Here is a 22,522-nt window from a genome sequence, read left to right on the forward strand (position 1 = left end):
AATATCTTAGTGGCATGCATACGTGACAATCCGTATTATGCCCTAATAATCGCCTAACCACCACTTCTTCCTCCAAAGCAATATTCCCAGTAAAATCCTTTGATCTCTTTTGAAGTTCCAAGCTGCCAGAGCATTTTGGAGGAGGGAAAACACTTCAAAGCTTAGTCCAGAAAAATTAAACAAAACACACAGCTAGATTCTTTCTACTGACATCAGGTGCCCATCTTTTTCAAGTGTAATTGTAAATTTCTATGCCAGATTCTTCTAAGACAGTACGACCATGACCATCCATTACAAAAACTAGTCACAAGCCGAGATTCACAGATCAACGGCAAAGAGCACAGGAATGGACGAAAGAAAATAGTTCGGTTCACGAAAGATCAAAATTGGATAAAAAGCATATTAGCCGTAGGATTCGTCTTTTTTTTTTTTTTTTTACATGGCTCAGATTAAAAATAATTGGTAATAAAAAGATGTGGTCCTTGGGCTTAGATGGGCCTATTAGGGTTTTGGGCCCGCAAGTATTTGAGCCCATTTTTTTGTGGCTCAAAATAAACGGGCACACAAGGGGATTTTAAAATCATAAAGCCGCTAACCGACCTGGAGAATTGCCAAACATGGTGACGGACCTCATTCTTCCTCTGCCAACGGTACTCTTATCAACAACAAAAACTCCAGTGCTTCACCGTATCAGAAGAAGATCGCTCTCTATCTCCAAGTCCCTTTCTCTTTCCAATCTCTCCTCCTCTTCATCCGCCAGGCTTCCTGTACTCTGTCACTCTACCAGTGTTAGCGTCCCCGTCTACGACTCTGAATTTGCCGGCCGAGTCGGTCAGGATCGTCTGTTGAAGGTAATTTTTGATTCTTCGTTTTGTTAGGTTCTAATTTAGATGCGTTTTAGTATGGATTACGTGCTTTACTGTGCGCCGCAGGTTCCTATCTCGAACATCAGAAATTTCTGTATAATAGCGCACATTGATCATGGAAAATCAACTTTGGCCGATAAATTGCTTCAGATGACGGGTACTGTACAGACTAGAGATATGAAGGAGCAGTTTCTTGATAACATGGATCTGGAGAGAGAAAGAGGCATCACTATCAAACTACAGGTCATTTACTAATTTTCTTTCTAATTTTTGATTGAGGAATCTTGCTAACTTTTTCAAGCCATCTGCTGCGCGTTTGTTTCATGACCTGCCTTGGTGGAACCAAAACTTTCTTTTGTTTTTGCATTAAAAAGAAAAGAAAGGCAGAAATCAACGTTTTCTTACTTGTGGCAGGCTGCTCGCATGCGCTATATGTTTCAGAATGAACCTTATTGCCTGAATTTAATCGATACTCCTGGTCATGTGGACTTCTCCTATGAGGTATGTCAGTGAGGTGTGCGACTAGTTGGGTTTAGTAGACGCATTATCTTGTTTCTGGTGATGATATTTCAAAATTCGAAGCCTTAATTGATAAGAACATGAATTAGGGTTTTAGCATTTTCTCTAACTGGATCAGTATGAAGTGTCTAGGAAATTAGAAGCAATTGTGGAATCCTTTTCTTGGCTTATGGAGAGATTCCTCTAATTACAACTTTTGGACTTAAATGAATAGAAAGTAGATATTCTGGTGTTGGAGCATGTCAAGTGTAGTAGTTAGAACTTCTTATGTTCTATAGGAGGCTTCCTAAGCGGTAGAGAGAAATGTGACAGTTCTATTGGAAGACGTATATTATTGATTACCTTCCAAGTTCCAAGTACAATATTGCCCCTGCTCATCTTAATCTTAGTAATCGTACAGTGTGTAGCACTAGTTGGTCTACCTGGCATTTTTTCCTTTAAAATGAAGTAGGTATTTTTTTTGTTTTTCTATCTTTGTAAAGGTTTCCCGTTCTCTTGCCGCTTGTGAAGGTGCTCTTCTTGTTGTAGATGCTTCTCAGGTAAATATTTGTCTTCCCTCCACTTTGCATTACTATTATAGTTTCTCTTTTTCTTTAATTAACAAGCAATGTCTTTCAGGCATGTGGTCATTCTAAATATCTTGTATTTGTTACATGAATTCACAATATAGCTAAATTTCTTGATGCTTTACATGACGTAGTTACTTTGGTACTAAGATTATGACTGAAGCTTGTGTATTAAGAAATTATTTTGTAGGGAGTGGAAGCACAGACATTGGCTAATGTTTATTTGGCTATGGAGAACAACCTGGAGATCATCCCTGTAAGTGAAACTTGACTTATATATATTTAACTTTATGTTATTTTAGCGGAGTATCTCTCAAATATATATGTGAACTTGACTTATATATATCTGAGTCATATGTTCTCTTAGGTGAGTATCTCTCAAATATCTATATTTCTGTATTCCTTTTCTTTCTTTTTTTTCTCGAAATGCTTCTACACAAGAAATATGATGATTGTTCTATGTTTATCTTTAAGAAATATATGGAGGGATTTTGCTATTATTAGTTCTTCTTTGAACACTGCTATGCTGCCATATTATAGCACTGTACCCGAATGGATTTGACCCACAAGGCAAATAATTTCCATGATTCCACATATTAATGAAGCATGCAGGCAGAAATAATTTAATGCCCATCAGTGTCAAGATATGGCTCTTGTATGTTATGCCACTGAACTCTATAATTATTAATGTTAAACTCATGGGGCATGACTTTGCTGCAGCAAGCAATACTTTCTTGCAATTTGCACGGATAATCTAGTTTCTTTGCTGTGTGCTCAATGAAATTGCAAAATCTTTTGTTTAGGGTTTGGTTCTATTTTTTTATTTTTTTTGTAGATTGGTAAAATACTTTACCATGAAGCATGGGTATGAGTTTTTCAAAATGGTATTTTCACCTGTTACAGGTCTTAAACAAAATAGATCTTCCCGGAGCTGAACCTGATCGCGTTGTGCAGGAAATTGAAGAGGTTGGTGGATAACAAGAAAGGCTTAAAGTTTTTAATGGGTGCTTGTAGATTGCATTCCATTTCCAAAATAGTTCCATGAAAGAGAAGAGAGGAAAAGTGCCCAAGTTTTATGTGGCTATGTATTCGTATTATGATGCTTATAATGATAACATGTTCATTCCATCTAGTGGTTTTGCTGCTTGGCAAATGAAGTCTTGGTTCTTGTAATTTTCAGACAGAAGTGTGAAAGTTGACACATGTATTTATGTAGGTTATTGGTTTAGATTGCAGCAATGCAATATACTGCTCTGCAAAGGTTAGTTCTTATATTTCTTTCTTTTTCCTTTCTTCAAGGAGTTTACAGCATACTTCTGTATTGGATGGTAATGATTTTTACTTTCCCAGACTTAGGTGTTGCCCTTGTTCTGCAGGAAGGAATAGGTATAACTGAAATTTTGAATGCAATTGTTGAAAGGGTTCCGCCACCCCGTAATACAGCCGATATGCCTCTGAGGGCTTTGATATTCGATAGGTATATGCTTGACTTCATCATTTACAATTACAGGTTAACACCGGTCATAATGAAACCCATCTAGAAGTTTGCATTTAGCATTGTTTGTTAATCTTTTTCCTTGATGTCAATATAGTGTTCTTACCAATCAGAGAAATCTGTCTTCTTCTAATTGCTCTTGTTTTTTGCTGCCGCTGCATCTGTAGTTCTCACCATATGTATTGATATTTTAAATTTAGTATGTTTTCCATTGAATCCTTTTGCAGTTATTATGATCCATATCGTGGTGTTATTGTTTATTTCCGGGTCATTGATGGGAAAATTAAGAAAGGCGACAGAATTTATTTCATGGCCAGTGAAAAGGTAACATATTACTGTAATCTCCTTCCTCTTGCAGACTGTGTACCATATAAATGTTCCTCGGTTCCTCATTTGTAGAGTCTGGAAATGTTCAAGGAACTGTAGTAAAAAACATCAATTTAGTTTAACTAACTCATTACTTTTTTATATTTTTTTGGGGCTTAAAATTGTATCTTGAATCTTGTTTGGGAGCCTTTGTATATGTTTTATATTCTAAATCTTAATTTTTACATTTTTTTGAAAAAAAAAACTGTAACAAAAGGTTATGAAACAAAAGTTTTCTGATAAGGTTGCTGGCTAATATATATGGTTTGCTTGAGGTTTTTTTTTGTTCTTTTTTTTTCAAGCATTTTCTTTCATTTATTCGTGTATTTTGGATACATTTTACAGTTTCGATGCTTTTGATTAATTATATTGGAAAAACAGGATTATATCGCTGATGAAATTGGAGTTTTGTCTCCCAATCAAATGGAGGTGGAAGAATTATATGCGGGTGAGGTAAAATCATACTTCCCTGTGTAATTGTGTTGTACTAAAATAAATAGAAGATTCACATTCCATCAGCTTAAACTTTTGGGATGTATCGCGTTTCACATTGCATTAGTCCTTGGAAAATGCATGTTCTTAATGAGAAACCTAGAGGTTACTTGTTCAATTCTTAGAAGCAATCTCTTCACATATTATGTGGGGGTAAGGTCTACGTACATCAGTCACCATATCTTTTGCCGACCCTGTCCACTGCAGGAGTCTTATACATGGTTAGTTGTTTAACTTTTTTTATTGTTATTTTAGTATGTAACGTCCTTGATAAAAGTAATTTAATAAGGTTTTCAAGGTAACTGGTTGGTCTAAATGTTTATCCTAATCGTAATTTAGCAATTGCATTCTTACACCTTCGCATTTATAGGTCTAATGTAGGGTATGGATGTAGCATGTGAACCCAAAACACAGGACAGAATGTTGGCTTACAATGTTTTAATTTTCCTTTTGTTCCTCTATCTTTTCCAGGTAGGATACCTTTCTGCCTCTATAAGAGCTGTCGCAGATGCCAGGGTGGGCGACACTATTACTCACTATGGTAGAAAGGCAGAAAACTCACTACCTGGATATGAAGAGGCCACTCCAATGGTTTTCTGTGGCCTGTTTCCAGTTGATGCAGACCAGTATTGATCTACATTTATTTCATAAGTTGCAGAATAGATCTATCTGCACTACATTGTCTGATGCTGTTCTTCCATGTTATGATGGTGTCAGGTTTGCTGACTTACGGGATTCCTTGGAAAAACTGCAACTTAATGATGCTGCGTTGAAGGTAGGTCTTAATTGTGATATGCTGTTAGAAAGGATGCTTTTGGTCATTGTAAATGTGTCAAACACCATTCTAGCCACTCCGAATGTGTGATGTTCTTTTCTTTTTTCTTCTCTATAGATTCCTCTAATTTCCATCAGCTAGTGAAATATCAATTTTATCTTGTTCTGTAGTGATTTCTATTTATATGTTTTCTTATCCTTGTGGTTTTTTTTTAGCAATTGAATCGTAATTGATCGTGTCATTCAGAAAGTTTTGACCTTGAATACACCTGCTCTAGCAAAGCTTGACCTTGATGTGGTGATTACAGAGAAGGAAAAAGGATGCAAGGATTGCAAGCTATCTACATTAAATAATTAGAATATGTATGAAAGAGCAAAGGTTAGGTTAGGAACATGTGGAATTCCCATCACATAGTTTTACTTCAAGGATCAGGGTTTATTCCATTCTTGTCTTCCATAGTGATGAGCTAGCTTACAATATTTATTCAGGAGAAAGTGCATTGGTATATGTTGTTTGCAGTTAGTAGATGAGATTTGTACAGTTAATTACAAATTTAAAAAACTGTGACATATCATTGAGTCTAGGAGCTTTAGATAACCAAGGCAAAAAAAAACTATATCAAGTGGAAAGTTAACAGAGGGGACATGTGGAATTTAGATAAAAGTAGATGGCAAAGAGATACCCAAAAATGGGATTTTTTAATATTTTGGGTTAATAACTCAAAGTAAGGGATTTTAAGGAAAATTATTCCATTTAATTGATGCAGGATGGATGAAATGGAATAGTGCAGCTGAAGTTTTGTACACGATACATTTAAAGCTAAATGGTAATCTATACATCTCCTAGAATGACGCCAGATGTTGGCATGTTAAGAGGCAAGATGATAAAGTTGTTGTAGCAAAGATAGGAATGGTGCATTTGATTTCAATGACACAAGGTTAGATAGGATAAGAAACAAGGTGAGTTGAACTAAAGTAGAGTCTTTATTAATTTTGATTGGATCTTAAGTTTTTGAATTGCATTGACTTCATTTGTTGTCTAATTATGCTACTCTGTGTGTTTGAAAATGATATCACCTGAGCTGATGTTGATAACTCAATAAGCATTTCTTCTTGTTTTTACGAGGATTATGCAGTTTGAGCCTGAGACATCAAGTGCAATGGGCTTTGGCTTTAGATGTGGTTTTTTAGGTCTTCTCCACATGGAAATTGTGCAGGTTTACTTTGTTCCAACTGTCTTAGCCCTTCCCTTTGTATTTCTGTATGCTATATCAAATGATCTAGAATGCTGGTTACAAGTTGATTTTTTTTACAGGAAAGGCTTGAGAGGGAATATAATCTGAACCTGATAACAACTGCGCCAAGTGTTGTATACAGAGTGAACTGTGTAAATGGCGATATTGTAATTTAACCTTGATCCTAAACTCATTGCATGTTTTCATTTGATGTACTTCAATGCTGGATGGATGCCTGCATTTCTCATTTGAAAATTTCCTGATGTTCTTATTTGTTTGAAGGGTTCTGGGAAATTTTCATTACCGTGTAGAGAAAACTCTTCTGCATCATGTTTTCTGAAAATCTGTTAAAAGCCTTTAACAGTATGAATGCATTTTACTGGTATCATATAAAAAGAATGACTCGGACTTCGGAAAAAACCTTGTCATAAGGTGCTCTCACCTTGGGTTTACAGAAACCTATGGTTTTCATGACAGAAGTTCATTGGGTTATTATTTTGATTGTTACCAACATAGGTCACAGCTTTCTGTTTGTGTTAATCTGGTTTTTACACTACAATTTTCTTGCAGGTTGAGTGCTCAAATCCATCTTTACTTCCTGAACCTGGAAAAAGAAGGTCGATTGAGGAGCCATTTGTCAAGGTTATCCCCATGCTCCTTGAACTACTTGATAAAATAGTTTTAATCATGTCTTGATTTGTGGTTTGAAGAATTACATGTTATTATATATTGAAGTGACACACACAGATTGATATTCTTACACCAAAAGACTACATTGGTCCACTTATGGAGCTTGCTCAAGAAAGAAGAGGGGAGTTCAATGAAATGAAATTTATCACTGAGATTAGAGCATCAATCACTTATCAATTACCACTCGCAGAGGTAATGGTTCTCTTAGTTGTAGTCTAGCTAGCTAGGCTTGATAATTCGATTGTGATATCTAATCAAATGGTTTAAACGTTCTCTATTAGTATTTGTTTTTCAACTTATTCTGTTTGCTTAATTTCTGGCACATAAATTTGCAGATGGTAGGAGATTTCTTTGACCAGTTGAAATCCAGAAGTAAGGGTTATGCTAGCATGGAATACACTTTTGTTGGGTAAAATCTGAATCTTCATGGTGTCGATTGCCTTGTACATTTTCAATTATTTGGAACAAGTGAATTATTGAACAGAGGAAGAAAATATATGTTTTCTTTATAGGCTAGCGTGAAAGATTTCAACCCCCTTTCATGCAGTGATGGAAGCTTATATAGTTAAAGCTACCATGTGTGATAAACACTCTCTCACATGATCTTTTCAACTCAAAAGATAAACACCAACTTTTTCAGACTCCAAAAGGCACATTTATGTCACTTATCTAATGCCCTAAGGGGCATTAATTATCCTTAAAAGAGTTAAGTATCCTTCTTTACTAAACATAGCACGAGTACCTGCTGTGTTTTGCTCCTCTCTGCTTAAGGTTTTGACCTAGGTTAATAAGTAGAGTTGAATAACCTTCTCAGCATAAGTACTATCAATTCCTCTGAAGTATATACTCAAACTGTAGTTTTCCTCATTGCTTATGAGCAATACTAAAAGTCTTTTTTGATAAATATTTATTTAATGATCGTTTTACTCGAATAGCAATTAACACTAAGTTATTTTGTTTGAATTATAAGTAAAAATAATCTGGTTGCTCAACGCTACTTCAGGAGATGAAAACAAAAGGGCTTGCTGTGTTTGTGGGTTTGACACTAAATCATCGTTATGTTGTTTCTTTGATCTTTTATATTTAATCTTCTGACTACCAGGTACAAGGAAAGTGACCTAATAAAGCTTGACGTTCAGATCAATGGGGATCCTGTGGAACCGTTAGCCACTATTGTGCATAAAGATAAGGTAAGTTTAAAGTCTTGTTCAATCCTAGGGTCATAAATTCTAAAAAGAAAAGTATAAAAACTCAATTAGGTATAGTGGTAAACTTAATCATAGCGGTAAGCTAATGAGCATATAACTTTTTGAAAGATTCTTCAATCTAGAAACTATTGTACATATGTACAAGTCTTCTACATCTATTTACATGCTTGTATATGTCTGCCTTTGTGTGATGAAAGAGTTCAAATATAGTTCGTATTAATCTCTGATATGATCTACTACTACATACAGATTTTTTTTTCTGCAGAAGCCTAAATCTAATTTATGTTGATTCAAGCAAAACACTACTTAAATAAAATCATATTTTGTTTGTGTCGGAGCGTGGTTCTGTTTGAATTAGATGCTTCAGTAAAAAATAAATTTCTTCTACAAAGTTTTTGCAAGTGAAGAAAAGCTTTCTTTTCCAGTCTTATTCTGTGGGGAGAGCTTTGACTCGGAAACTGAAGGAGCTTATACCGCGTCAAATGTTTAAAGTACCGATCCAAGTAAGTTTCTGCATTCTATTAGGTGGTTAATGAATAATGATACAATAATTGTTTAAATTATACATCCAAGTTTGCTCTGCATTTTCTTTTGGTGAGTGATGCACTGATGCCACATAAATTCTATTTGAGCAGTTTTAAATGCCTTTTTGGCTATTATTAGTCTTCAGCATAGAGCGCGAATTGTTCATTCTTTATGCCATATTTAATTTAATTTGTAATTTCTCTGTCAACCATCTGAGATCTCTGAAGGAGATACTGAAACATTGGGGGGCTCTTTGCGGTGAACAAACATGTAATTAGGAGAATTAATTGCAAAAGTCTTATTTACTTTCTCAGGAAGTGGCAACTCACTTTTAGAACTGTTCAGGAACAGTCTCGTGAATTTTTTTTTTTAGAAAAAACATAGGTTACAATATACTACATAGAGGATAATATCCATTTGCTCTCTCAGAAGGTGGTAGTTCTCTTTTAAAACTATTTCAAGAACTCTTATATCCTGACATCATATGTAATATGTTAAAGTATATTACTTAATATACAGTTGGGTCATACTATGTGACTCTCTCATCATTGGAGAGAGGAGATTTGTGTAGTTTGAACATGTGATGCCTTCCACTACTCCTAGGCTCAGAGTTTGTGGTCATTAGTGACAAGTCTTGCATTGATCTGTGATGTGGGGTGAAGTGGAAAAAGATAGGCGGGAGAGGAAATAATATCAATTTATGGTAGCCTTGCAAAGGAAAACAAGTAGACAAAGACTTTTTAAGTTGAAAAATAATTTTTTATCAAGTGATCGTCAGACAACCTCCACAAGACATATATAAAGATGTATGTGTGGATGTATATTTTTGGTGAGCGACTATTGGTGCCATTGTCTCCAAAATTCTTGCTAATGTGTTGACTATGCTATTTGTGATATATGAATTGCAGGCATGCATTGGTTCAAAGGTTATTGCTAGTGAAACTTTGTCTGCCATAAGGAAGGATGTTTTGTCAAAGTGCTATGGTATGATGACAGTAATTTTTCCTGCTATTTTCTGCATATATTGGACATATATTCAGGAAATTGATTTAATCAGAAGTATACATAGCTGATAAATGACCATTTTGAAGAAGTGTAATGCTGAAAACTAGTTGTAAATCCCTTATGCAAGAGTTCATCCTCACGGCACATGCACTTTAGTAAACTCATATCTCCTTGCGTGGCTTTATTGCTATATGCTTACAGGGTGTACTAATTATTCCTAATGTTTTTTCACATTCACCTCATAACTGCTTCCTTTATGTCACTGTTAACTATCTTCCTCCACAAACTACTTTCGCACCCAAACCTCTGATAGCATAGGTGCCCTTGGATTGTTCTTATTGCATAACATAACCGTTGCTTTAAGGACCTCTTGTGATGGTCTGCTTCTTATCTCTTGCACAAGATGCAAGGTTCGATTTTCCCCTCCTTTCAAATATTAACCACATAAAACAGGACCTGTCGGGAAAGAAAAGCATGACTGTTGCTGTCTTTTTCTCTTCTTTTTTTTTTTTTTCCCTTTATTCTTGTAGGTGGGGACATAACAAGGAAGAAGAAACTGCTTAAAAAACAGGTAATCCTCTTTTGACTGCCAGAGATGTGATATTGGGCTGTCGCCTGTCGAGCACTATGTTGCAGAGCTGTTTTAAGAGACCTTTAAGAACTTGATGCGGTGCTTGTTCTTTAATTTACTATAATCTATTTTCTTCTTTTTTTAACTGGAATGGTTCCAGATGAGTGATAAGCTCATTGCATTCCCAGAATTTAACCCATGTAGGTCTAGGTGAGAAACTTGGAAGCCATTTTGTGTCTATGCACATTTAAATAGTCGAAAATTCTCGTTGGCATATGCATCATGCAAATCTGCATATCACCGTTAATTATGAGATATCAGTGTCTTCTGCAACGAAGTTGCAATCTGGTTGGTAACAAAATTTCTGTGTCAAACTTGTCATAGAGTGTCGAATTAATTAATAGAGAACTTTCACAATTACAATCTGTTATTACAATATGCTGAAATCTCATGGGCAAATTATTTTCCCGGGTTCACTTTGCCAGGAAAATGAAAGTTGGATGTTGCAGAAAATGGATTTTCTTGTGCATCATTGTTTTATATTCATTTTTGTTACCAGGCTGAAGGGAAGAAAAGAATGAAGGCTATTGGCAAAGTAGATGTACCTCAAGAAGCCTTCATGGCTGTATTGAAACTTGAAAAGGAGGTATTATAATCTGAAACCCCTTGGTGCTGGTGACATCCATGCCATGTGAATTTAATGATAGCTCTAGTCGAGAAACTGTAAGAGGCTTGGGCAGTTTTGGTCTTTGTTCTGATATAATGCTATGCGAAAATGGTTAACAGATTATCAAATGCAAAAATTAATTACTTCCATCTGGGAAGAAACAGGCAACAAACCCAAGTGGCTAGGCCCATGGGTCTATGATTGCTGCCCAAGCCTGCACTTTTACTGGGACATGTAGGCTTCTGGCCTGATAACCACGGCCCAAATTAAATCGGTCGAATTTTGAATTTTGGGCCTGACCCACGGGTCCATAATTGGCTAATTGCTTTGCTGTCCAAGCCTAACTTTTACTGGGCCAAATAGGCTTTGGGCCTGATAACTACGGCCCAAATTAAAATGGGGCCAATTTTGAATTTTGGCCTCTACAATAGCTGAGCTGCCCGCCTTCCCAAGCCTGCAATTTTACTGGGCCAATATCGTGGGCCACGTAGGCTTCGGACCTGATAAGTACGGCCCAAATTAAATCGGTCCAATTTTAAATTTTGGGCCTGAACCCACGGTCTATAATCGATTCCCAATCCTGCAATTTAACTGGGCCAATGTTGTGGGCCATATAGGCTTCGGGCCTGATGATCAGTAATTCTTCGAGGGAACAGGCAAAAAGCCGAAAACCCAAGTAGGCTCAATTTGAATTTTGGGCCTGACTAACGGATCTATAATTGCTGCCCTGCCTGCCCAAGCCTGCACTTTTACTGGGCCACATATTGTGGGCATGTAGGCTTCGGGCCAGATGATCAGCTCTACTTAGAAATAACACATCCCACAACGAAAAACCTGGAGCGGACGAGACGAAGACTCCATTTTGAATAAGCTAACAACAACATATCCCACATACAATTCCGCAAAACGACACTCAAGGGAGGGGGTGGAGAGAGAGGTGGAACTTCCCTAAAAACCCTCATAAAATTCGAAATAAGTTATCAATGAAAATATTCAAATATACACCTGCATGAAAGATTTACATGAACCGAGAACACAGACAAATGACAGAGGTTACAGAGCTATATACAAACTAGAGTATTTAATGCTATGAGAAAGTCTACCTGCAGGAAGCTGAGGATATAAGTCATACCCGAGTGGCCGAGTTCTTCTGCTGTTTGGGTAAAGACTTCAGAACTCCATTGACACATCATCAGGCAAAACCGTAGTCAAAAGAGAATACTTGATACGGAGAGAAATTTTGCCCTTCTCTACATGGAGCTTTGCACCGGATACAACCCAGTATCCAGGTGAATCTTGTGGTCCTCTCGTCATCTCCGTTGTGTCAACAAATCTTAGAAGTTTAGTAGCTTGGGCAGGCACTGGAGGTCCCTCTGGGTAGAGAGCAGAGTTTATGTTTGCCTCAGGTGGTTGTGGAGTCTGTTTTTGAGCAGTTGAGAAACGAGTGCTAATCAGGGTTGAGATGATTCCAGATTTCTGGGCTGAAACTGGGGAGCCATCCCACTCAGTCCTTCTCACAGTTGCTGCGCTAATAACTTTAGAGAAATGCAGCCGTAGAAACAACACTTTGTTAAGGCTAGAGTCTCCAACCTCAAAATGAGCACCAGTGACTATCGATAGATCTTCATCAGACTCAACAGGGGCTGTACAGATATGAGAAAAGCTCTTCCACTGAACCTTCTCATAGTACCTTCGGTCATTGGATGGATGGGAGATGCTTCCATTTGGTTCATCCTCAAGTTGAAAACTCTTTGGCAGTGAGGATAAATGCTGCAAGTGAATCGCTAAGCAGTTGTTTCTTTTGCCCTCTAAATATAACCTAACCCCAGTCACTGGCTTTTTACTGACATCTACCTGTCAATGTAATCCATCACAAGGAAATTATGAAACAATAGTAGATGGGGACTACGTATTCTGAATACACAAAGAGAGAATAAAAGGTTGGGTGGGGGTGGGGGAGCAGCCTGAATATGCAGCAAAATTTTGGTCAGAACCAATCCAAAGCCTATTAGTGCTCTAGGATTTGGGTTTGGGGGAAACAACTTCACTGAGTTACAATAAAATTTTGAGATGTTAACAAGAAAAATCATGTCAGCAGAACGGGAAAGGAGTTGAGAAAGAACCTACCGGCATTGTATTAACATAAAGCTTGGGGCCCATGAAGCTCAATTGCAAGGACGCATTACTTTGTCTTTTATCAGGACCAACTGCAAGCTCACCAAACACGGGCGCCCAATGCTTTGGAAGCTGAAACTCCAAAAATTGGTGTAGTTCCTCAATTGGGGGCTTATCTTCGCTCCATAAACATGTCAAGACAACAATGGTTTAGATTTTCTCACTATCACAAGAAACTTCCGGCTAAAAAAACTATGAACTAGCAGTTATTACAAAATCTAGAAAGTAAAACAATCAATAAACTAAAGACACAGTTTAAGTTTGATCATAAGGATGCAAATGAAGTTTAGTGGTTTGTACAGGGCATTTATATTCTTCATGGAATGAGTAAATCTTCTTCCAGAGAATATTATATTTGAGTCATCAAATCTTATTTTTGAACTACTTGTGAAGACAAATATACTTTTTGACTGACCTGCACTTTCAGCATTAATTATTTAATAGAATCCCAAAAGCATGTTCTATTTTGCATAGCACTTAATCACAAACAAGGCCTAAATTGTGCCTGTTTGACGAGCTTATCAATTATCATGAAAAATGCGTAAAATGTGCCTAGAAAGCGTTCAAACCGAAAATGTCAACCTAGACTTTCTCCAAATTATTAACACGAACAAAATGAGATAAAGTTTGAGGCTTACAACGAAGATAGAGATTAATGGCATGGGTCAGATATCCACTCCCATCAATTCCACTCAATAATGATATTATTGGGATGAAGGACATTGAGACAACGTCAGGTTCAAACTGAACAGTTTGACACCAGTCGTCGTGGGATGAACTTTTTTCTGATCCACCCTTCCTTTTGCACATGAATTTCATATCCTGCGACTGCGATACACAACAGACATAGGATGGGGAAAATGTAAGTATATAACCAGCTCTGTATCATACAAAAAGAATGAACATGGAAAAGTCTACCAGCAGCTGCATTAACCAAAGCAGTTAGATATGCCACACATACACGAAGTTTACATATCTGGTTAAAATGCAACAAAAAACTAATTTATATCAACATTTATCTGCAAATTACCTCCATATGGGAATAAGAACCAGATGGTAATGGGTCCACGAGGGTAAGTCCTTGCTCCTTAGCAAACTGGGAAAAAATCATTACACAATTTAATCTAGTGTCACAGGCTCACAAGTCACGGCACATCTATCAAAAATGCACTTCCAATTCTTCCAATAGTTAAAACAACGTAGTAAAGCATATAATTTGTTCCAAACTATAGATGCAATGCTTCCTTCTTTCAACCAGATTAACAAGAAAGTGAGAAACTATTTGCAACCAGATTCAGTAAATCATCTTAATTATTTAATAAATGGAAGGAAAAATCCTTCTAATAAACATCATACTATAATGAGAAGTATTTTACGACTGAAGGTGAATCGCCAAAGAAGCAATTTGTTATAATGGGCGCTAAAGAGGATTGGTCCAAGATTAAGAAGGAACAACTTGAAAACCAAACTGGAAAATAATTTATTGTTTAACAGCCTCATGTTGAAGAGTAGAGATTATAACAACTTGTTTCTAGCAAATGGATATAAATGGAAAGAACAATCCACCAAAACTGCTTATGGAAAAAAAATGATAAGAATAAATAAAAAAAGAAGGCACCCCATCAAAGGTATGTGTTCAATCAACTATTTTACGCTAGCTTGTGGATGCCTACATGTCCTTTTTTACTTCAGATAAGCAAAAGAATAGGAAGACAGTGAAAAAAAACACTGAAAAATACATTTTCAAGCTGAACATTATTATGAGACATTTAAAAAATACATAAAAGGCTGACAGAATTTTGAAATGATGGGATAATGAGTATCAAACGTGGCAGCTGTAATGACTTGAAAGTAAACCGTTAATGCATAAAATCTTAGAAGGCAGCAAGTTGTTTCTGGTTCTCACAGTGCATGCATTACATGCAAATACATAAACTTTTCATGATATTTCCATAACTTGTAACAGAGATCATACTGTCTAAGATGAAATGTTAAATGTCTGTCGAACTCAGAGGAATTTCATATTATTATACCGCGAGTAGAAGCTCAGCAGCAAGTCACATGGAGCCTTTGAAATGTTATTACCTCTAATTATATGGAAAGATCAAATTTAAGGCATTGCTCTGATTCTTATGTTTAATACTATTTACTCTGGGATACTAAACCACTTTCATACTTGATGCCAAACATCTAAGAACTCCCATAAAATCAACATCAAAAATATCTCTTCACCTCCTTATATATAAATAGAAACTATATCCATACAAAATAAAAACTTCAAGCTTCACCTTTGCCCTCTCACGTAATTTATCAGAGCTTCTGGTGTACCGTCCAGTTCTATCTACGAGTAGCTTATCTGCCAACTCCTTTAGTTTTTTTTGTACATCCACAGGCTCAACAGTTGACGGATAATTCTGCTTCACAAATATGATATCTTTTCCACCCATCTTCACGCCTACAATGACATGGGTACCATATTTCTCAATAAACCTGAATTGACAGCAAAGTATTTGTTTCAGTACATTTGGGAGGGTTATGCATAATTTGTTTCCAAAAGAATAGATCAGTGGAATGTTCAATGCAAAAAAAGTACAAACCAACTTGATATTTGTAGCCGCAAAAAAATAAACCAGTAAAAAAATAAATCAACTTGATATTTGCCAGCAAATACTAAAGATAACACCAGTAGCAGGCTGCAAATTATGCATAGTTTTATTTTCAACTAAATAACTTGGTAATGTAATGGTGTATGTTAAATCAAAATTGATTTCAAAAGCATAGAACCTTACTTTGCCAGTGCAGCAGGATCCCATGAGGATGGCACAGCTTGTTTGATATGGCCACAAAGCACTGCTTGGGATTTTTCTAGAGCAATATTGTAGAGCGTGATGAAGACACCATCATATGCAACGGTTTTAGTGTTGGCAGCATCTTTCTGCCAAATGCCAGTGAACTCAAATGCAGCATTGAAATGACCTGTTGGAATTTTTCCAGAAAGAGATAGATCCTGGTTGAACTGCTCAGACATCTACAGACAAAATAAATAGTGATATTTAAAGAAGGCATAAGATCAAGACAACATATACCGGAATCAAGCTCATAGAGCTAAATATAGAATTTCAAGATATGATTCCCAGATTTTAGAACCACTTCTACACGACAACAGGGCCTGAGAATTTTCCCTTCCCCCTAAACCTCTAACAAATAAAAGAAGCTAGGTACTAGTTGGTTACTAATAAACAAGAGTGACTTAGGGGTGATTCAAGTGGTTCCATGAATTTTTGTAATCCTTGCATTCTCCTTTTAGTCTGTTCAGTTTAGTTTGGAAAGGAATGACACCACAATCTGTTTTGTTCCTACCGTTGATAGGTTAACTGACTAGGATGAAATCCAGCATCAAAAACATTTGAAGCTGGATTTCTTAAGGAGTTAAAAACCACATCCATAAACTTTTTACTGGTACAAGATAACAAAACTACTTTTACGAAAATAGCAACCCCTAACGACCTGAGACCAAAAGCTGACAAGAATTCTTATTCAGATCCCATTTCTGTCAGTCAAAGTACTCAGCATAATTTCCATTTGTGCTTATAATTAATTAGTTCGAAACTCAGCTGTAATTATTCAAAATTTAATCGAACAAAAACTCCATGAATATTCACAAAAACAAGCTCTGACAACGATGAAAGCAAGTAATTACTAGCACCATCTACCTCGAACCGATCAATCTTTGCAGGTGTTAATATGCATCTCAAGTTCATAACATGTGTATAGCACACGCATCGTTACCGAAAAAAGAAATAATACCTGTTGAAAAGAAAGAACATCAGAGCTTAGTCTGGTGCGCTCTCCTTTATCGCACTTGATAGACTTCGGAACATTCGGAATGGAAACACCGGCACCGCGTCCACCACCGACAACACCAGAACAGGGGATCGTGATGTCACGGACTCGAGCATCATCGATTGCTATCAAAGGCGAAGAGTTCCACTTGCAGTACTTGAGGCGTAAATCCTCGGTGAGATCGTATCCTAAACCAATACACTTCACGGCTGCCTCTGCAGCTCTCTTTGCAGCTTCTGTCGCCATGAATTTATCAAAGCATCATCAACATCACCACTCTTCTCTTTCTTTTGTAGACTCTAATGAGCAAAAAAGAAGCACAAATGTTTTTGTTCGTGAAATTCTTGGGTAGGTGAAGATGGGGTCAAAGCCAAACAACGCCGCCTCTTGCCTGTTTGTTTGATTTATGACAAAATATAATATTTGATCACTTTCGTCCTTAAATTTTTTTTCTTTTAACTTCGTACTTCCACCATTTTAAAATGTATTTATTCCATCATTCAAGTGAGAATAACAAAAAAAATCTAATATGACATCTATTTGACATATCAAAATAATCTTAGTTAACAAATTTTGATAAACGTAAATGATATTATCCCTAAATTATTAACATCTAACACTTTTAATGCTTAAACTAGACAATAAAATAGTTTGAGGATTTTAAAAAGTTACGTATTTTAGGGATTTTATCGGATGATAGGTATAAAAATCATACCAACTGGGATGCCACGTATAATTTTATGATGTCGGAATCATTTGAGGGATAAACGTGATACTTTTGAATAATTGAGTGATGATTTTAAGAGCAAAAAAAAATTTAATGACAAAAATGAAATTAATGGTATAATTGAAGGGTCAAATGTATATTTTTGCATTTGATTGATGGTTTCTTCCGCTCATTAATTAACGAACGATATATTATTTTATTTTATCACCATGACCAAATAATAATAATAACTTATTTATAATACAAAAAGGTCTGCTCATAAAAATAAATAAATTTATTTACTAATATTGTATAATACATAGGTTCTCCTTCTCCCTGGGGAAAATAAAAAAGAACAAATGAAAAATCAACAAATAGTCGCGCGACGTTCCCATTGTACAAAAGTCAAAAAGATAAGTGGGACCCACAACAACAACAGGCAGCGAGTGAACCAAATTGATTTGTTCGTAGCGACCGAAATGAAGAAGTCAGGATTTGTTAGCTTGAGACTTGTGATTTGAAGTCACGTGTTTAATATTTCTAAAATTAACTTAATTAATTTGACCTAAATCTTACAAAACATCTTAATTAAACTATAAAAAAACCTTCACATAATCTGTAATAAAAAATTACACGAAAGTCTGAGGTTTGGCTAGTGATTCACCGGCAAACATTTTTCTCATTTTACCAAGTCCAAGTCAGCCTTTCTAGCCAAATAGTCATTACAAAGTCATTTGTTCAGTATTATAATATAGCATATGTGAGACTAAAATAACCAGTTGGGTTATAAGCCCTCTAATTCCTGAAGATTCTCACCGAAATGGTCACGGCCCAACTTACCCTGACGAGGGGAATTTTTGTAGGCATACATACGTGTAGTGGCATCAGAACCAAGACTTGTAGACAGCCTCATCTAGAGGAAATAATAAAAGAAGAGAAATTGTTATGGTGACCATCAAATAACTTTATTTTTTTGGTAAAGTTGGAACAAAATATCCAAGACATATCCAAGGATTTCATATAAATTCTACAAAGACCAAACTCCATTAGCTTTGATCAAAGCAAGCAGAGTATTAATAATGTCTCTCAACAGTACAGCTTTGTCTAATTGTCTTGGGCCTGACCACTCTTCCAGACCTTGAAATCTGGAGGAAAGCAGTTAGCTTCACTCCAATGTCTTAGTGAAAAAGTGCAAAGTGGCCCTGTATATCGCCTTGAGGATCCACATAGCGCCATATCTCGCTTGTCATGTCTTCCTCAAGGTTCTGGCCATTGCAATGCGGGTCTTTATTTTCGTCATCGTCGCTCAAGTCAATCACAGCCCTATTTATCTGCAGGTTGTACCTTATTGTCCATCTGGCTTTTGCTTTCTGGTAGTTGATTCGGAGGCTCTACACTGTCATTGCTCTCACTTAAGCTCTCTGTTGACAGCTTTCGCTCTACTTGAGCAGAAGCATATAGAATATAGATCCTTTGCAACAAAGCCATGAGATCAATCTCAGGATTCTGACATAGCTTCTATCGATTTAAAAGTTGCAATTATTGAACATCATAACATCATTCACTCATCCAATGCAGAATGGATGAAAAATTGCAGAAACTTTTCTTATTCTTCATACTAGCAATTCAAAACAAACAACGAGACAAAAAAAACTAATATCAATGCACTGAGACAGGGCTCTGTAATGTCCATTACGCAAGCAGGATGAACTCACACTCTCACAGAGGGTGAGGCTTTACCTTAAAATTGTTCATAAAACAACAGTTTGAGAAACAAAATAGCAAAAACTGTCTCATGCTTATTACCTGAGAGAAGTTATCGTCTGAGAGTATGGAAAATTGGAAATGCAAATGTCTTTTACATAATTTGAGACTTGAAGAGTGATTTCTGAGCTCATGCTATTGATCCCTGTGCTCATGCTATTGATTTGAGCGGTCTTCTTTAACCCTGAATTCATAAGTGGCAAAATCTGGTCACATTCAATACATACTGTAAGAATTATTATCATGCTATTGATTTGAGAGGGTCATGCCTTTTGTATAAGTTTCACAGAACTTCTCAGCGTTCTACATCTTCAGTCATATCTCCCATAACAGATTTAGTACCTTTACTGGAGTAATCAAGGTGGTATAAGTGAATCCCAGCTGAACCCCACCCACCCATCCGGAACTGGTGTCTTGGTTGGTTAATCGGTCAATGAGGAAGTATTCCACAATCAGGATTCACCCTCCTCCACATATGATGAATAATATTTTCCAAAAAAAATTGAAATTTCAAATATACAACTGATAAATGAAGTATGCTCATAAAATAACTGATAAGTGATATAAAATAAAAAAAATAAAAAAAAAAACATAACAGTAATCTACCTGTAACTTGCAGGAGCTAGCGAGAGTTTTTCTGATAATAATCATTTGGATCAGATTTGACCCTTACAAAGCTTGCCACTAGTTTACCTTCAACTGTTTCATGGTTGTTCAGGAGTTTTGAACTAATATACAAGCTTGAGATTTTCAGGAACTATGGTGGCAAAAATGCATTTTGGCACTTCCAAAATGTTTGTTCTTCTCGTGCGGATTTTTTTTCTCTGAACTCCACATATTTTTCTCTCCATTTGCTCTCCTGGCATGCTCATCTTCTGAACTGCATGAAAAATTATCAGGTGATTCCTCTTGGTTTTCAGCAAAACAAGATTCCAGCATGTCATGTATTTTGAATCGGCCGATCGTTTTCCATCTGAAAAGAGAACAAAGTTTCTCATCACAATTAAGTTTCCTCTTTTTGTTTGGGTCGTTGCGATTGTTGCCATTGATATATTTATTGACAAAGTCCATGACATCTTAATAGATAACTATTTGCTAGTATCTTCACCAATCGACTAAAGAAATTCAATCATTTGTTCCGATCCCCAACCAATAAACCTCATATTCTTCGATCTACCCTTCCTTTTCATACCTAAACGAGGCAATGGTTTCCCATTACATTCCTCTATCCAACAAAAGGATCACCCATGGAGCCAATTTCTCATTCAACAGTGACAAGCAGCTGTATCTAAGCAGAAAACGAACAATTTGATAGAAAACATCAACTATGCATCATATATTATTGTCATTCAAATCTCACATCCACATAAATAACTTTACACGGACTAAACAGCAAATTTCCGCATTAGAGTAATTCAATTAATTATATGCTAATGTTTATCAGGTAAGTAAATAGAGCTATTTTGGCAAATGTATAAGCCTGAATTCTTTTCTTTGACTTGTACTCATCCAGAACACGATATAAGTGATTATCAAATATGGAGAATCGGTAAGAACTCGAAAATTTACAGAATCAGCAACTCTAACCTCTAAGGGATATTCACACAGCAGCAGCACTCTTGTTCCAAACAAAAAAATTGAGCGATTGCCTCCAACTAACACTCTAGTTGAGAACCTACACCAACCAAAAAATAAGATCAGAATGTGAATTCCTTTAAAAAATAATCAAAAAGAAACAAGTTAAGTTCCCGACCAACAACCAGAGTGTTGCATGCAACCGCGCTTTTCAGTCGGAGCTTACCTCACCGCCCACAGAGAAACCCCTAGAATATCAATCGAAGAGAACGAAAGGTTCGTGTGCGGAGACAGAAACCAGAGGCTTGAATTAGGAAGAAGAGAGGTTTAAATTTTAATCACGCTCTTATGTGGGGTTTAAATTATAAACTAAACAAATTAAATAGAGTTATTTACGAGTGCGAGGAGTGGGGCCAGTGGCGATCAAAAAGAGAAGAAATAGATATGCACCCAAAAATAATTAAGTATATCCTAATTTTACTGTATTCCCTGTAAAAACATAACAATGAGTGCACCCCTTATTCTATTTTTTCAAGATAAACCAATTGCACCCCTCTTGTACCTCCCCTCCCCTACCTAGGGTTTCTTCTTCTTGCCACATGAACTTCGGGAGCAGCAACACCAAAGATGGCATATCCACTCCTCAATTCACTCCATTCCTCACTCAAACATCTGCACTACAAACTCACCCACAAAGATGGTTGTCAGTTGTCACCAAATCAAGTCTTGAAAATCCTAGATGGCATATCTACTCCTCCGTTGTCGAGTCTACGCAAACGACAAATCCACTCCTTCATTGCCCTTGAACCGAGAAATACTAAACCCGGTGTTAGGGGAAGCCATTGTATGGCTATAATCTTATGTGGTTATAGAGATTTGAGTACCTTTGTTGTGTTGGTTCCGATTTTGATGGATAATGATGAATTTCTTGGAATTTGATGATACGTATGGAGGTGGTCAGGGTTAGGGATTGGAGATGGTTGTGACTGTGAGCATGGAGATTGAGGGGAAGACGAAGATGAATAGTACAGGACACTGTGATGTGCTAAGATTGGGCATTTTCACAAGAAATTGGTGTACGCTTAGTAAACCGTAGGGTGTAAATAGTCATCATCGAAGAAATAATCGGGACACATAAAAAATATTAAATTAACATGTCTCCTTTTCTTGGCATTTTTTTATGATAATTATTTTTGTTTGTGGAACAATTAGTATATAGATGATATAGTGTGTATTTTGTTTGTGAGCATGTGTATGGATATACGGGAGCATGAGAATAAAAATACATGTGTAGATATGTATGAGTGAAAGTGAAGAAAAATAAAACAACAAAGTATATTTAATACTAAACAATGATGATAGAAAATAATGATGATATTAAAATAGATGAACCCATTGGTACAAATTTTTTTTGAAACGTGGAAGGATCAAGTAGAGAGGTGGTTTAGTAGTAATAAATGAAAATTTCATTTAATTTTTT

General features: G+C 36.3%; 2 protein-coding genes and 1 long non-coding RNA gene across 7 annotated transcripts; 1 reads left to right on the forward strand and 2 right to left on the reverse strand.

The window, feature by feature from the left end:
• Window positions 1–502: 502 nt before the first annotated feature.
• On the forward strand, window positions 503–11,128 carry LOC120012686 (translation factor GUF1 homolog, chloroplastic). The gene is made up of 22 exons (XM_038864124.1): window positions 503–851; window positions 933–1,109; window positions 1,281–1,367; window positions 1,868–1,924; window positions 2,142–2,207; window positions 2,855–2,917; window positions 3,168–3,212; window positions 3,328–3,428; window positions 3,674–3,770; window positions 4,194–4,265; window positions 4,776–4,930; window positions 5,022–5,079; window positions 6,215–6,295; window positions 6,394–6,480; window positions 6,884–6,955; window positions 7,061–7,195; window positions 7,339–7,412; window positions 8,106–8,193; window positions 8,637–8,714; window positions 9,645–9,720; window positions 10,272–10,312; window positions 10,872–11,128. Exons 1-22 carry the CDS (start codon window positions 618–620, stop codon window positions 10,965–10,967), a joined length of 2,040 nt encoding a protein of 679 aa, XP_038720052.1. The 5' UTR covers window positions 503–617; the 3' UTR covers window positions 10,968–11,128.
• Window positions 11,129–11,919: 791 nt separating this feature from the next.
• LOC120016961 (MACPF domain-containing protein At4g24290-like) lies at window positions 11,920–17,381 on the reverse strand. The gene is made up of 7 exons (XM_038869981.1): window positions 16,962–17,381; window positions 15,944–16,182; window positions 15,443–15,644; window positions 14,185–14,250; window positions 13,793–13,982; window positions 13,107–13,270; window positions 11,920–12,833 (listed from the first exon to the last, which is right to left on the reverse strand). Exons 1-7 carry the CDS (start codon window positions 17,241–17,243, stop codon window positions 12,150–12,152), a joined length of 1,827 nt encoding a protein of 608 aa, XP_038725909.1. The 5' UTR covers window positions 17,244–17,381; the 3' UTR covers window positions 11,920–12,149.
• Window positions 17,382–18,643: 1,262 nt separating this feature from the next.
• On the reverse strand, window positions 18,644–22,314 carry LOC120007463. 5 transcript variants are annotated; one of them, XR_005470175.1, is made up of 7 exons: window positions 21,927–22,314; window positions 21,732–21,859; window positions 21,221–21,290; window positions 21,055–21,142; window positions 20,074–20,440; window positions 19,510–19,651; window positions 18,644–19,174 (listed from the first exon to the last, which is right to left on the reverse strand). It is a non-coding gene; the product is annotated as an uncharacterized LOC120007463 (long non-coding RNA). The 5 variants fall into 5 exon arrangements; XR_005470174.1 differs by having other exon boundaries at window positions 21,228–21,290; window positions 21,732–22,305; XR_005470171.1 differs by having other exon boundaries at window positions 21,732–22,302.
• Between the last annotated feature and the right edge of the window lie 208 nt (window positions 22,315–22,522).

This window comes from Tripterygium wilfordii, chromosome 2, assembly GCF_013401445.1.
Source record: "Tripterygium wilfordii isolate XIE 37 chromosome 2, ASM1340144v1, whole genome shotgun sequence".
Taxonomy (NCBI): domain Eukaryota; kingdom Viridiplantae; phylum Streptophyta; class Magnoliopsida; order Celastrales; family Celastraceae; genus Tripterygium; species Tripterygium wilfordii.